The sequence below is a fragment of the Acomys minous genome (genome assembly GCF_964271855.1).
Source record: "Acomys minous genome assembly, chromosome: 17".
NCBI classification, from domain to species: Eukaryota; Metazoa; Chordata; class Mammalia; order Rodentia; family Muridae; genus Acomys; species Acomys minous.
The window spans coordinates 4,837,506-4,852,305 of record NC_140500.1 but is presented as its reverse complement, the minus strand read 5'-3'; the positions used below and the strand labels follow the sequence as shown (position 1 = coordinate 4,852,305).

At 49.9% G+C, this 14,800-nt stretch overlaps 2 protein-coding genes across 6 annotated transcripts in view; one reads left to right on the top strand and one right to left on the bottom strand.

Moving 5' to 3' along the window:
- IRAG2 (inositol 1,4,5-triphosphate receptor associated 2) overlaps positions 1 to 7,388 on the top strand; it is an 85,962-nt gene extending 78,574 nt beyond the window's left edge. For all 5 annotated transcript variants that reach the window (XM_084765298.1, XM_084765297.1, XM_084765301.1 and 2 more), the window contains 6 exons: positions 1,470 to 1,513; positions 5,037 to 5,099; positions 5,206 to 5,255; positions 5,538 to 5,636; positions 6,286 to 6,393; positions 6,944 to 7,388. In XM_084765298.1, coding sequence (XP_084621424.1) covers positions 1,470 to 1,513; positions 5,037 to 5,099; positions 5,206 to 5,255; positions 5,538 to 5,636; positions 6,286 to 6,393; positions 6,944 to 7,187 — 608 coding nt within the window. In that variant the 3' untranslated portion in view covers positions 7,188 to 7,388. The remainder of the gene's footprint in view (positions 1 to 1,469; positions 1,514 to 5,036; positions 5,100 to 5,205; positions 5,256 to 5,537; positions 5,637 to 6,285; positions 6,394 to 6,943) is intronic.
- Positions 7,389 to 7,513: 125 nt separating this feature from the next.
- Positions 7,514 to 14,800, bottom strand: part of DNAI7 (dynein axonemal intermediate chain 7) — a 49,069-nt gene continuing 41,782 nt past the window's right edge. The window contains exons 13-17 of the mRNA XM_084765325.1: positions 13,353 to 13,509; positions 10,952 to 11,166; positions 9,500 to 9,667; positions 8,392 to 8,505; positions 7,514 to 7,783 (exon numbers count right to left, since the gene is read on the bottom strand). Coding sequence (XP_084621451.1) covers positions 7,520 to 7,783; positions 8,392 to 8,505; positions 9,500 to 9,667; positions 10,952 to 11,166; positions 13,353 to 13,509 — 918 coding nt within the window. The 3' untranslated portion in view covers positions 7,514 to 7,519. The remainder of the gene's footprint in view (positions 7,784 to 8,391; positions 8,506 to 9,499; positions 9,668 to 10,951; positions 11,167 to 13,352; positions 13,510 to 14,800) is intronic.

The window sequence follows — 14,800 nt, the reverse complement described above, 5'->3', positions numbered from 1 at the left end:
TTTCACACCCCATTACTGTCTTGCTACATTGTGTAGTAACATTAAATTAAGGTTATATTAGAAAATAGCTACTTCTTGAGTTTTTATATAAAATGTTATGGAAAAACAGACAGAAAAGCACCTTGAAAATTCATTAAACCAATTTAGATCAGTGAGATGAGTCAAGGTGCTTCATCCAACTCAATAAGTAGACTTAGTGTGCAGCCAGGGTGTGTTACAGTTGGTTCTTTTTCCACACACAGTAATAAACGTGCCACTCTGCCCAGCTGTGATTTTGGATTCTTGAAGGACTGACCCTGGCACAGTAAGCTGCCTGGAGGATTGGAAGAGAGACAAATGAGAACATGTGTTTTCTATAAGTTTTACAGCTTTTTAGATTTATTTATTTTAAGGGCGTGAGTGCTTACCGCCCTCTATGTCTGTGCATGCTGTGCCCATAGAGGCCAGAAGAGGGCACTAGACCTTCTGGAACTGGACTTTTAGCCAGTTGTGAGCCGCCACGGGGGTGCTAGGAACTGAACTAGCATCCTTGGCAAGAGCAGCCACTGCTCGTAACCACTGAGTCATCTCTCCAGCACCACGATGGTTTCATTGGAAGTAAAAAGTATGAGCATTTCTGAACAGAATTCTTTCTTTAGTGATGCTCTGTCTTTTGAAGAGCAGCCGTGTTTGGCATTCTCCTGCATGCTGGCAGGCCTGGGGGCAGCTGCAGAAACAAGGCTGGAGATCTAGCCTAGTGGTGGAGCACTTACCTCACACACAGAAAGCCCCTGGGTGGAGCACTTGCCTCACACACAGAAAGCCCCTGGGTGGAGCACTCGCCTCACATGCAGAAAGCCCCTGGGTGGAGTACTCGCCTCACATGCAGAAAGCCCCTGGGTGGAGCACTCGCCTCACATGCAGAAAGCCCCTGGGTGGAGCACTCGCCTCACACGCAGAAAGCCCCTGGGTAGAGTACTCGCCTTACACACAGAAAGCCCCTGTGTGGAGCACTCGCCTCACATGCAGAAAGCCCCTGGGTGGAGCACTCGCCTCACACACAGAAAGCCCCTGGGTGGAGCACTCACCTCACACGCAGAAAGCCCCTGGGTTGAAACCCCAGGACCACAAAAATGAACAGGCAGTGTCACTTTGTAGCCCAGGTTGGCCTTGAGATCACAGCAATCCTTCTGTCTTGGTCTCCTGCAGAGTCTTTAGGAAACCCTTTTTGACCTGTTCTTGACATAAATGCATGTGCCATTTTTAAAATATAAAATGTGGGGCTGGAGAGATGCTCAGTGGCTAAGAGCACCCGTTGCTCCTGCAGAGTTCCCAGCACCCGCATAGTGGCTCACAGCGATCCATAGCTCTGGTTCAGGGGATCTAACGTGATGTGTAGACATAAATGCAGAAAAAACACACATGCAGAGAAAACATACCCATAAGATAATTCTCAAAACATTTTAATGTGAAAATGTTTTTCCTTTCAGATGACTGTCAGATTAAAAAACGCTCATCTTCTCTAAATTCCAAGGTAATAACTGATTTCACAGTTGATAAAAATGTCCTGAGTGGAAGGTAGCATTTGAAGTTATGTGCCTTTTACTGCAAATCACAAAACTGATTTAAGTTCATATGCATGAGTGTATAATGTGTACTGGGGACCTTTAGGGGGGCTTCCCTGATGAGAGCCGAGTCCTTGGCGACAGGGTGGCCTGGAGGAGATAAGGAGTTGGTAAGAGGAAGGAGAATGTCACAGCTCTGACTGACTTAGCCACCTCATAGTTCTTTATTTACACAAATGTCACAGAACAAAGACAGACTAATTATTATCCAAGTGGTATAGAGTATGTGTTTGAGTTTTCATTACATGTCCAGGGTTACAAGTTCAGTCACAATTATAAAGTACAAACAGAACATGTATCATCATCACTATCATTATCACCATCACCACATCACTACCATCACCATCACACCACCATCATCACCATCATCGTCACCATCACATCACCATCATCACCATCACATCACCATCATCACTGCCATCACCATCACACCACCATCATCACCATCATCGTCATCATCACACCACCATCATCACTACCATCACCATCACACCACCATCATCACTACCATCACCATCACACCACCATTATCACCATCATCACCATCACCATCATCACTACAATCACCATCACACCACCATCATCACTACCATCACCATCACCACCATCACCATCATCACTGCCATCACCATCACATCACCATCACCATCACCATCACCACCATCACTATCATCATCATCACCATCACATCATCACCATCACCATCACCACCATCACTGTCATCATCATCATCATCACATCATCACCATCACCATCACCACCATCACTGTCATCATCATCACCATCACATCATCACCATCACCATCACCATCACCACCATCACTATCATCATCATCAATCCCATGACTCCAATGAAAAGAATCTAAAGAATGTTTCCTCCAAAGCAAATAAGTTTATTACATGACGGCCTGCTTTTAGGCTGGCAGTGTTTGCAGTGTAAGAGCACCCTGGACAAACAGAAAACATATGGTCTTTTTTATGAATAGCAAATACTAACACCTACAGTAACTCGTCTTACTATATGTTTCATCATAAAGTAGGAAAAGTTTACTTAGTCAATCTATCTTATTTACTGAGTTTTATTCCTTCAGGAGTGCACCCTGTACACCCCTGTCTTTAAACTACGTTTTCTGAGAACTCTAAGCCTATTATAAAAAGAGACCTTGAATCTGTAACTTCGTCTCCTGGCCAGTCAGGGTTTGTCCATTGTCTCCTTTATCCTGCACCGATTACACTGTTTGTGTTAGCTCAGGGGCAGATACGCCAAGAAGATCCTGGAGTAATGGCCTCTAGCTATGTGCTGATCTGTGCTTAATGGTCTCCAGGGCATAAGGAAAACTTACAAACAGTGACCAGATAAAGTAATTTTAGGATTTTCCTAAGAAGAGTCGGACATCATTTTCTCAAGAAAGACATAATTAAATTATAATGCAGAAAAGTCCCCAAGAGCTCAACACACAGAGACCAAAACCCAAAAGTTAGCGATAGAAGATCAGTGATTATAGCAATCCGCTCAGCTTTGCTGCAACTGTGTCAAGCAGCTGTGCTGGCTTCCTGACTGTCACTGTTTCCAGTGGCTATGGCTGGGCCACGTGTGTATCTATTCATATGGTTTACGAGGCGCACTGTGCTATTTCCTGTTGTGTTTGTATGTCAATCAGAGTGGCCCAGCAGCACAAGGAAAGCAAGTGCAGCGGCCTCTCGTCCTCTAACCCGAAGTGGGGCCCAGGCAAACTGACAACGGCAGAACAGATTCTCAAGATCCTCATAGACGCGTGCCCTCCCCACACCCTGTACCCCGAGCCCCTCAGCCCTGATTCCTCCATGGGGGGGCTAACATCTACTTCAGAGCCAGGCAGCATCCTTACCAGAAAGTCAAGTCCCAAACAAGAGAGAAGGCCCCATTCTCTGTAAAACTCGCGCTGGAAGCCTAACCCGCTTTCTTCTTGGTGGGAGGATGGGGGCACAGGGCATTTGTCCGGGGTGCCTCCATGCCTGTCTCAAAGTCTTACTGCTAGACAAGAAGGCAGGATGAGGGTGGAGGTGGAGGTGGAGGAAAGCCACCTGGGATGGGACCCCCAGTCAGGAGGACCCTCCAGAGGCACCCACGGGTGCTCCTCAGTAATGCCCCAGTTAGTTTCTTAGTACAGCGGAGTTGACAACGGAAGCTAACCATTGCAATTCCTTTAGTTTATTACTACATTTAAATCTTTTTTAAATCCCTGATATTTATTTAAGCTACACAATACTATATATGACTCTTCTGTGCAAATCTCAAGGCCAACAAACACATTCATTTGTTAAAATATAACATCTCATTTATGACAAAGTCTAAAGTGTTCTTCCTAAGCAACACTGAGCCTGAGCCGGGAGGACTGGGCACCACTACTGAGGTGACGACAGGATGATGGTTAGCCCGCGCTGAGGGAGAGTGGGGGCGCCCGCGCTGAGGGAGAGTGGGGGCGCCCGCGCTGAGGGAGAGTGGGGGCGCCCGCGCTGAGGGAGAGTGGGGGCGCCCGCGCTGAGGGAGAGTGGGGGCGCCGGCGCTGAGGGAGTGTGGGGGCGCCCGCGCTGAGGGAGAGTGGGGGCGCCCGCGCTGAGGGAGAGTGGGGGTGCCCGCGCTGTGGGAGAGTGGGGGCGCCGGCGCTGAGGGAGAGTGGGGGTGCCCGCGCTGTGGGAGAGTGGGGGTGAGTGCCAAGCCTGGGGCACTGTTGCTTAGTGGACCAACCAGAAGTAACAGCAGTGTGGTTAACAAAACAAAACAGAACAAAAGCTGCAGGGAAGAACTTTGAAAAATGTTATAGTGTTTGGGGAGAGAGAAATGTTTACCCTGATATTGTCGCACAGCACATGAGCACGTGCCAAAGCCTCTTATTTCCCTGTTCACGTATAGTTTTTTCCTCCGTGTTAAAACAGATCCAACAAAAGTTCTATGAATTTTAAATGTATTAATTGGAAAAGTTTTAGGAAAAGCTGTAACTGTGGAAAATACCAGACTTCCTCATGAGCTGGGATTTCCTAAGCACAGAAATGAAGATAACAAAGGAGAGACAAAACAACACACACACACACAGACAGACACACACACAGCTAAATTACAATACAGTTTTCTTCTACAAAGATATAGGGAAAATAGAAAATGGTCATAAATAGAAATGTTCCTCAGGGCAGATACACACGTTGTGGCTCAACAGCCAAGGTGTGTGGTGGACGCTGCAGACAGACAGATGAAAACCGGGACAAGAAACTTCATTCTTGGCAAGTGGGGAAGGCAGAGCATAAACTGAGTAGAGTTTCTGAAAATTGACTTTTCCACACAAGATCCACTGGGGTCCAGCTGCTGTCTGCCTGCCTGCTATGCATGACAGCAAGCGTTGTGCTAGAGGGTTCGAGTCCCAGAATCCTCTAACTGTACATTTCTCTCCTTGGTAGCCGTCTTCTCTCCGGAGAGTGACCATCGCCTCTTTACCCAGGAATCTCGGCAAAGTGGCCATGGTAAGTACACTCGGAGGTTTTCTGCCTCAAAAGCAAACTCATCTCTATGACAAAAATATAACTCCTTCACTGAGCACCTATTTTATGATTTCTCAAACCTCGGAAGGTGTCTGGGATGGAGAATAGTGACAGATTCAGTCGGCGGCCGAGCAGCTGGTAAGTGTGACTTGTGCCCACCCCCTGGGAGCCCGTGGCAAGGGCAGAGTTGGTCTCAGGCACGCGAGCGTGCATAATAACCTTTGATTTGTTGAGGGTGTGAAGAGCAACACATGAAAACCGGCCTCGGTCATTGCAGTTGTATCAGGGAATAAGAGTTACCTGGATGTGCGAAGGAAAAAGCCAGAAGGCAGTTTAGTGTCCGCACTGGCCTAAGCAGTGTGGGAGCTCTCTGCTGGGAGGCACGGCTCTGCTCGACTCATGGCCCCTATCTCTGTGCAGGAGAATTTTGGGGACGGAGCAGAGTGAGCACCGGCCCTCGCTACACCGGTTCATTAGCACCTATGCCTGGGCAGACGCTGAGGACGAGAAGCGTGACAAGTAGGTGACTCGTGGTGGGAGCTGAGGCTCCTGGAGTGGTGGGCACTTCGGCTCAGAGGGGAGGGTGCACGTGAGTGACGCGCAGCTTCACCTGTCTTATGTAAAAGGTAGCCATTTCAACAGAAAGATATTTAGAGTAATGACACTTAGACTGCATTCCAAGTTCACACTGATCTGACATAGTAACAGAAAGAATCCAGACATGGGAGAGCAGGGGACAGAGACAGGAGGACCACGCCAAGTCTGAAGCCAGCCAGGGGCTAACCGTGAGACCCTGACCCAAAACAAAGTCTCTACTGAAAACAAATGCAATCAAGCGCTCTGGAAGATATTAAAGTATGGTAATAAGTTTAAGTATTCAGCATTTCAAGAACTGTGTTATCTACACACCTTTTAATGTATGCTGAAGATGTACACGTATACCTGTAGTATTGGTTAGAGCTGGCTAAGCCGGCCTTTTCCACCCTCTGTGAATTGGCCCTGTGGGTGTTACTGACCAATATGCTACAGAGAGGTTACTTGATACTGCAGCAGGTTTGTGATCCAGCACTTGGCATGTGGTGTTTCTGGGCACTTTGAGTTGTCAGTGAACCTCTGTGGTTTCTGGCAAAGGTAGCACCTTGTCATTCCTGTCAAAACTCGTTTGCAGAACCAGGGACACCCCGGAACAAGCAGGAGAAGAGGCTGTGGAGAGGGCCAGGAAGCCCAGCCTTTCTGATAGGAGAAGCAGCCTGGCAACCTGGGACATCAGCACAGTGTAAGCGGCGGGCTCAGGACACCGCGGGGTGGGTGGGGCCCCAGGGCCGGTCTTACTGCTGGGGCTGTTAGGTCTAAGATGAACACTGTGGGTACGGTCCACTACTCCTCACCGTTTTACACAGCAGGAACTGGACTCTGGAGCCAAGCAGCCTCGGCTCAGACCCAGGCCCTCCCAGGCTCTGGCTTTCAGTGGCTGCTTGAAGGAGACAGTGAGAGCCTCTGCTTGGGCCGACTGCGGAGACCAGGGACTAGTGCAGGCGTTGGTGAGGCAGATGTAAATCTTGGGGTTTTTCAGTTTGAACTTTAGTGCAGAAGAGTGCGGAGTTCAGTGGGAAATGCATCCACGCTGCTTTATACTGGACGTTGGGAGTTAGGGCCTGCATCATATCCTCAGCATTGCAGCAGGACTCTTTCTTTCATTTTAATAGTTATAAATGGTGGGGAGCGGGCTGTACCCCAAACCAAGAGGCCTCACCCTAACATGCAGCTAAGGCAGTGGATGCTGTTGGGGTACTCAATAACCAGTGCCACCTGTGTTCTCCCCACAGCTGCGGCTCCATGGCTTCCTGGGTTGCTCGCCTGCAGGCGTCTTTCCCGAGGTTCAACAGAGTGCTGTGGCTCTCTGTGGTCTTCACTGTACTGTGTGCAGCGCTGGTGAGCTTCCTCACAAGCCAGCTCTTCCAGACAGCTGTGGAGGCTGCACCCACACAGGAAGGGGACGCCTGGATGTCTCTAGAACAGGTCTTATGGCCGCTTACTGGACTCAGGCACAATGGGCCCCCGCCAGTGTGACGGTCCTGCTTGACTTTAGCATTTCCCTCTGAGATTTGTAACTTTCTCGTGTTTTAGTGTAAGACTAGGGGACTCAGAGCAGCTGGGACAGCTTAATCCCCAACTCAGGGATCCCCTGAAGCTCAGGGAGGGAGCGGCCCCCACTGGGGGTATTTTACGGGGGTATTTTAATGAGCGGTCAGAGAGAGACACTTTTATTGAAATATATCAAATAAAGTCCATTCAAATCTTTTATGCAGTGAAGCTTGAATTCAGAGTGCTCTTAGGTCACCTCGCCAGCCCCGGGAGGAGTCCCTGTTAGCTCCTCCCCATCCCTCGCACGGGCGTGAGGACTAGGAGTAGCTGAGGACGCGCACGGAGAGCAGCATGTGGCACACCGAGTCAATGAACTGGCAGTTGGAGTGCCTGACCTTCGTCATCGCCTCTGGAGAGGCGAAGTCCTTCACCATGTGGTACAGGGTGGAGTGAAACTCCGTCTCCTCTTTGAGGGACTCGGAGAACACATCGCTGTCTTCCCCCATCTTGAGCACCTGTGCTCTCTCACCACTGAACATGAGGAGGTGGTCCTTCGCTGCCGCCGCCAGGTCTTCCTTCACCTGGAAAGAGTCTGAATTCTGAGAGTGTCTAAACACACTGGGCACCCAAGTTGTCCAGCTTAAAGACAGCGGCTGGCGCCGGGAGTAAGGTTGTGCGCCACCACACGCAGCTGAAAGCACCCTGCAGGGCCCGCTTCTGACCTGCTTTAGACCGTGAAGCTGACCCAAGTGCTGGCTCTGGGAGCTGAGGGAACAGACACGCACCCAGCTACTGGGGGGGACGTGCTCAAGTGGGGCGCAACTAGAAGAAACACGGTGGCCGCTTTACTTCAGCACAAAGCGCTGAGCCCTGCGGGTGGAGCTCAGTGGAGGAGCACCTGCACGCTAGTACCAGGCTTTGGGTTCCCACACAGGCCAGAAAAATCCAGTCAGCCTTGAGTTTAAAAATGGTGTCTTTTCTAACGTGTTAGAAGTTATGCCGAAGGCCTGACCTCTGCAGAGGACCATTAACTGCAGACACACACACACGGCAGTGGGTGGTGAAGGTCTGCCAAGCTAGCAGTCAGAATTTGAGAACAACATTCTGAACATCGAAGGAGGCTGTGCGCATGTCCTGAGTGCCTTCTTTATGGAAGACAAGGCAGTTTAACGGGTTTTGCATACTTTACCCGGAACACAACTCTTGTGGAATTGCAGACCATGTTCCACTTGCTCCAGCGAAATGAGAAGGCAGCGCTCAGCAGGGCCATTTGCCGGTAGGCCTTCATCTCCACCAGGGGCATCTGTCCGCGGGAGGATAACAGTCAGTCGTACAGGGTTCCCACAAGTGTCCTCTCGGTCAGACCCTCAGCATAGGGAGGGCTCATTTCAAAATTTAAGTCAGATTCTGTGATTCAATGCTCAAAATCAGGCAATGGTGTCCCTTTCTGTACACTCCCTAAGTTGAACAGGGCACACAAAAGCTGTTGTGAGTGGACCCCTGTGAGTGGACCCCTGTGAGTGGACCCCTGTGAGTGGACCCCTGTGAGCGAACCCTTGTGAGCAGACGCCGCCTCAGCCCTGGTCCTTCCCAGTCCTCCCAGCTCCAGGCTCCTTGGTCCCCTGTTTTTCTATTCTAGTGTATTTTTACCTTTGTGATGTGCAGGACCATTTATGCTTCTCTGCTACAATGTCGCCCGCAGGGCAGGGACAGGAGCAGGGCAGTGAGCATAGTTAACTATGTCTCCGAGTCACTAAAACTGACCCCTTCTACCTATGCATTAGTGTCCATACCCTTAGGCACATGACTGGCAGATGTTACACGGTCACTGACAGGTGGGAAGACACCAGAAAGTGGCAGATGTGTTCTTCCAGATAGAACTCTTCTGCCTACAAACACGCCTTCTGTGAGCACCTGTGATTTTATCACCGCACTCTGGGCCAGGATGGCTGCTAGAGCAATCTGCCAGTGCTGATCTTGGGGAGCCCCAGACTCACATGGGGGGATCTCATGAACAGCACATAGACACTGAGAACCCAGGATGGGTTGCAGGCTTGTGTCTATATGTAACTACTACTGAGCAGACCCATCACTGGGGAGAGAAAGAAAATAAAGTGAGCAGTGGCTGGGCTGCTTTGCTAAAGTGACAGTGCGGATGGCAGGTCTACTTACTACACCACAGTTCTTGAGAAAATTAAGCTGGAGGGACCCTGGGGTTCTGACCTTTTCCCTGATAGAGTTTGGTCGCAGCCACACTCCAGGCTCCCACTACATGACATTTAGAGAGCTAGCCTTGCCTTGTTGTTGATGACAACGTAGAAGTGAGAGTACACAGCAGGGAAGATATTCAGCCCAGCTTCCTTCAAGGCCAGAATGAAGGGTGCGGGCGTCATCCACTGCCCTTCCAAGTGTGACAAGCGGTCTTGGTCCTCCAGTTTGACTGAAGCCAACATGCAGAGGTTTTCCTAAGTGCCCAGATGGGAAGAGAAACGGGTCGTCACCATGCGGGTCCAGCTCCTCGAGGCCACTGCAGTAAATACTGCATCTGGTAGGTCTCGGGCCCTCATTGCCTTGGCAGCTCGCTAACTTCCTGGGCTCCCTCGGGGTGCTTGAGAGACTAGAAATGATGTCCTGGGCCTATTTTATAAAAGGTGAGCAGCCTGTGTTCCTCTGAATTAAAATAGCCATTAAAAACTCCTGATTGTACTTTCAGGGATTACTCTTGTACGTTCTGTAACTATCCAGTTTTGAAGGGATATGGAGTTTGTACTTCTGTATTCGCATGTTAATAGCATTGGCCACTTAACCTATTATAGATAAGAGATCTCAGCATCTAGTCAGTGCAAAAATGGAGTCAGGTTTTTTCTTTCGTACCAAATGCTAGAGCTCCAACATGTGTCCACAGTCGCAGTGGCCATCATTTCAGCCCAGCTGCATCTTACTTAAGGTTTAATCTCCATGAGGCAACCTGTGACGCCTGACCTGAAGACACAGAAGGACCTGCATGCCCACAGACCCGCGCTCCGCAGGTGTCAGCCCTGCCCCTCAGACCAGAGCCATGCAGTGTCTTCTGCCTCTGCGATGGGGTGATGAGGAGGCCGACATGGAAGCCTGCCAGGCAATAAATACCCTGTGCACACTGAGGAAAGCCAGTGACCTCCTAACAAACTGAGGGACAGTTGACAATGTCTTAGGGGCCTTTGTAACAGTGACAGTCCTGAGATGTCATCCAACAACCCCACAGAGGCTTCATAAACTTATTTTGTTTGCTGGTTGGTTGGTTAGTTGGTTGGTTGGAGACAGAGTCTCACAGTGTGGCTCTGGCTGCTTCTGCCCTAAGTGCTGGGATTAAAGGTGTCTGACACTAAACCTGTCCTGAGGATTGGAAGCCTGCTAGTCTTTCAGCCGTACTCAGACAGAGCTCCAGCTCTTTCTAAAACAACTAAAATTTGCATATCAGAAAATCTGACAGTGATTCTAAGTAACTGAGTGGTACATGTCCCCCACAGATCAGCTTTAGAACACGGTGCCTATGAAAGCCCCTTAGGCCGATGCCTCAAACATTCAGAGCTTCCTGCTGGCTGTCCTGCTGGGATGACTGACCCATCCCTAGGAACCCCGGGGTTCCTCACTCTTACACGTGTTTGCTTATTTATTTGAACTTCATTTAGAAGTCATAGCTCCAGGGACAGTACACGCACGCTGGCTGGTACCCTACCCAGGCTGCAGGCCGCTGGGAGGCCACTCACCTTGATGTGTATCTGGAGTTCCAGGAAAAGCGTAGTCACAGTCATGAGGACTTTGTTTGCATCGAGGGGTCTCAGCTCCCAGGATTGGTAGGGCATGTTTATGTGGGCATCCTGAATCAAGGCCACAGGGCCCATAGTATCCAAACTGAAGGTGATGAGCCTGGTTTCTCGGTTGTAAACAACACTGCTGATGCCATCTGTTCTCCAGAGTTTACCTTCACGACAGCAGGTGACATCAGTCATGAGTAAGAACGTTGAAGTACACATAGTGTGCAAAAATGTCTTCTGAGTTACAGCTCTCAAGGAAACACCCCTCACCCCCCACACTACCACAACAACCACCACCAAAAACAACAACTGCCCACACCACCACCCACTACCAACAACAACCACCCACACCACCACCATCACCCCCATTCCCTGCTAGGAGATCCCTGTCTCCAGGGTCCAGTCCAAACTCCAGCACATTCTGCATTACAGAGGAGGGAGACATTTCTCCCACCTGTTTTCAGCCCCTCTCTCCTGCCTTCCTGAGATCTTCCCCATGTGTGCCTGTGAGCACACACTCACGTGTGCCTGTGAGCACGTTGCCATTCATCCTAGGTAATTCTTCCCTAGCCCTAGATAGAGCTCTGTACCTGTTTTATTTTTTAAAGGTTTGTTTGTTTGTTTTTTGGTTTTTCAAGACAGTGTTTCTCTGTGTAGACTTGGCTGTCCTGAGTCGTTTTGTAGACCAGGCTCGCCTCAAACTCACAAAATTCAGCCTGCCTCTGCTTCCTGAGTGCTAGGATTAAAGACATGTGCCAGCACTGACTGGCTAAAAGTTTATTTATTTATTTTTTTTGTTTAAGGTTATACTTTCAGGGATCATTTCTACGTTTGTTACTTACTTTTATGCATTTTGCCTGCTTGGATGTACATGCACCAACTGCATGCAATGCTCACAAAGGCCAGCAGAGGGCACCAGCTCCCACGGAACTGGAGTTACAGATGGCTGTGAGTGGTAAGTCCTCTGCAAGAGCAGCAAGCGCTCTTAACCACCGGGCCATCTCTCTGGCCCTTTCTCTACTGTTTGAATACAGTTGTAAAACTGTCCTGTTATTAAGCATACAATCTTAGTTTCAGGAAATGGATGCAGCTGTGCAGCCATGGCCCTGATCCAATGATATTTATAAGAATCCCTCCCAAGACACCTCATGTGTACCCCCTTTAATGTTCATTTCCAGCTGCACCTTTGGGTCTGCCTGTCTAAACTTCTCAGAGAAGCGCTCTCATGCAGTGGGCAGCATGCTCTGTCTCTTTCAGGCCAATAATGAAGATACAGAGGCGGGGAAAAGCACCGGGCGTGTCAGCTTGTGCCTGTAACCCCAGCCCTGGGAAGCAGAGGCAGTGGGTACTGTGTACTTAAGCTGTGCACTTAGCTCAAGATCAGTCTTGGACCCAACAAACCAAAACATGGAAAGGTGATTCAAACAAACATTTCAGCAGGCTGCGTAGATGCGAGTCTAATACCTATGCTGATATCCAGCACTGGTCACTAGTAGACGGAACATAAAAGTATTCTTTGGCACACTAGACAGATGATTATGAGCATCATCGAGGGTATGACATGAACAGAACTTGTAAGATGGTACAGCCATGTGAGAAACAGATTAGTAATCTCTCAAAGAATATTCATTTGCCACTTGGGTGCAAGTAGAGACCAGAGGGCAACTTTAGGTGTTGGTCCTCAGGGGCCACCTCACTTGAGGCAGACTCCCTCACTCTCAGCTATGCTGGCCAGGCTGGGAGATGCAAGGTTGCTTTGCATCTCCCACCTCACTGCAGGGGGCACAGCTGCATGCTACAGTGCCTGCCTTCTCCATAGGCTCGGGAGATTCAACCTCTAGCCCTCGCACCAGAGCAGCCAGTGCTGTACCCACTAAGCCCCCCTCTGTAGCTAGTATGGATCATCTCAGTTAAGACAGTGAGTCCCACTCTTACAAAGACTCTTCTGGGCAGACGTGATGCAGTAGGAGCGCGCACTAAGAAGCCTGAAGATGTGACTTTGAATCACTGGAACCCATGGGAGGTGGGGGACACAGATAACTGGCCTGTTAATTGTGAGCTCACCTCCAGGAGTGCTGTGGTACACGCATCCCCCTCCACCAAAGGAAAACAGTGACAAACGTGAGCTACGGGCGTTCGGGGTGGAGTGCCCATGGGTGGGGCACCTTCCCAGCACTCTGGGCCCTACCCCAGTCTTTGAGAGGTGGAAACAGGAAGAACAGAAGTTTGGGGCCACCCTTGACTACGCCTTGAGTTTGAGGCCAGTCTAGGCTTTATGACAGGAGGACAGCCTGCTGCAGTCATGTGTGTCACTCTCCCTGCTGCACGGTGGTAAGAGCTGGCATGGCTGTACCTTCAGCATCCCACCTTATGACCTTCGGATCCTCAAAGAAGACGACCTTCTCGTGGACCTCCAGCGTGACCTCTATGGGTGGAAAGGCGTTTTCTGGGTCGGGTTCCTCTGTGGTTTCTGGAGGATACACGAACCTCTGTAATCCTTCTTGGAGTATCTTTTAAAAGTGATCAGAACAACGAGAGTTAGAGAGGGCGGCCATGCCAGACACAGGACTCTTAACCAGCTCTGCTCGCTGTCACAGGTGCCTACAGAGTAAGCCGGAGCCACCAGAACAAAACTCAAAGATGGACAATTGAGAGGGATGCGATAACACACTTAACTGTAACACAGAGCTTTCTGTGGGCCAAGCTCTGAAAAGCTGCCTTCCTCACCTTCCTCACCTACATCTCAAGCCCCATGATGGGCCAGGATTGATTTGTTGGTTTTTCTGAGACAGGGTTTCTCTGTGTAGCCTTGACTGTCCTGGACTCACTTTGTAGACCAGGCTGGCCTTGAACTCACAGTGATCCCCCTGCCTCCTGAGAGCTAGGATTAAAGGTGTGCGCCACCACGCCCATTGACAAGCCAGTATTAAGCAGGGCCAACAACCAAGGTGCAAGAGAAATTAGAAGACTACAAGACAACCTCCCTCCCACAGCGACACCCGAGCACCTCCCATGGACCCACAGTCACTAGAAGAGGCTGTGTCCTGGAGCAGCACAGGAAGGAGTGGGTGAAGGGCTGAAGCTGACAGCAGAGCCCTAAGGCTACGGACACTTGAATCAGCACAGGGAAGCTAGGAGAGGAAGAGGAGCAGCTTAGAAACCCAGAAGAGTGCTCTCATGGAGTCAGTTAGAAAGAGCCCAGCAGTCACGTGAGCACATAGCTCCTCAGGAGCCATAGCAGGTTGCAGGAGAGCTCTGTGCAGGCAGAGGCAAAGCAGGACTGTAGTGGATATAAACATGTTTTGTTTTGATCCCAAGTGTGGGATGGGGAACAGACTTGTGAGAGAGCAAGCGATGTTTATCTACTTAGAAGTCGAACCATTTCGTAGGGGGGCTTGGTTTTTGCCAGCTGAAAAATACCTTAGTACAGACTCTGAAAGGAGATATATGTACACACACACATCACACACACACACACACACCACACACACACACACACACACACACACACACACACACACACACACGCTCAAAACAGGAGGCTGGGCTTTTTTGGGTCTTGGATTGTTTGGCTGTTCATGGTTCCACTTTGAGACACTCCTAGAGAGAGCCGCTCCAGGGAAGGCTTCAAGGCGTTGGGCTCTGGCTGAGGCTCCGGGTTCTGCTTGTTCCAGTTTCCAGAAGCAAGTCTGGTGGAATTGCTGGTCTGCTGAAATCCTGCTGACTACGCCAGGGAAATCGTTCCCAGGAACTGATACCCAGAAGGTTTCACACTTGTTTTCCTTAATCTCCTTTCCCTCC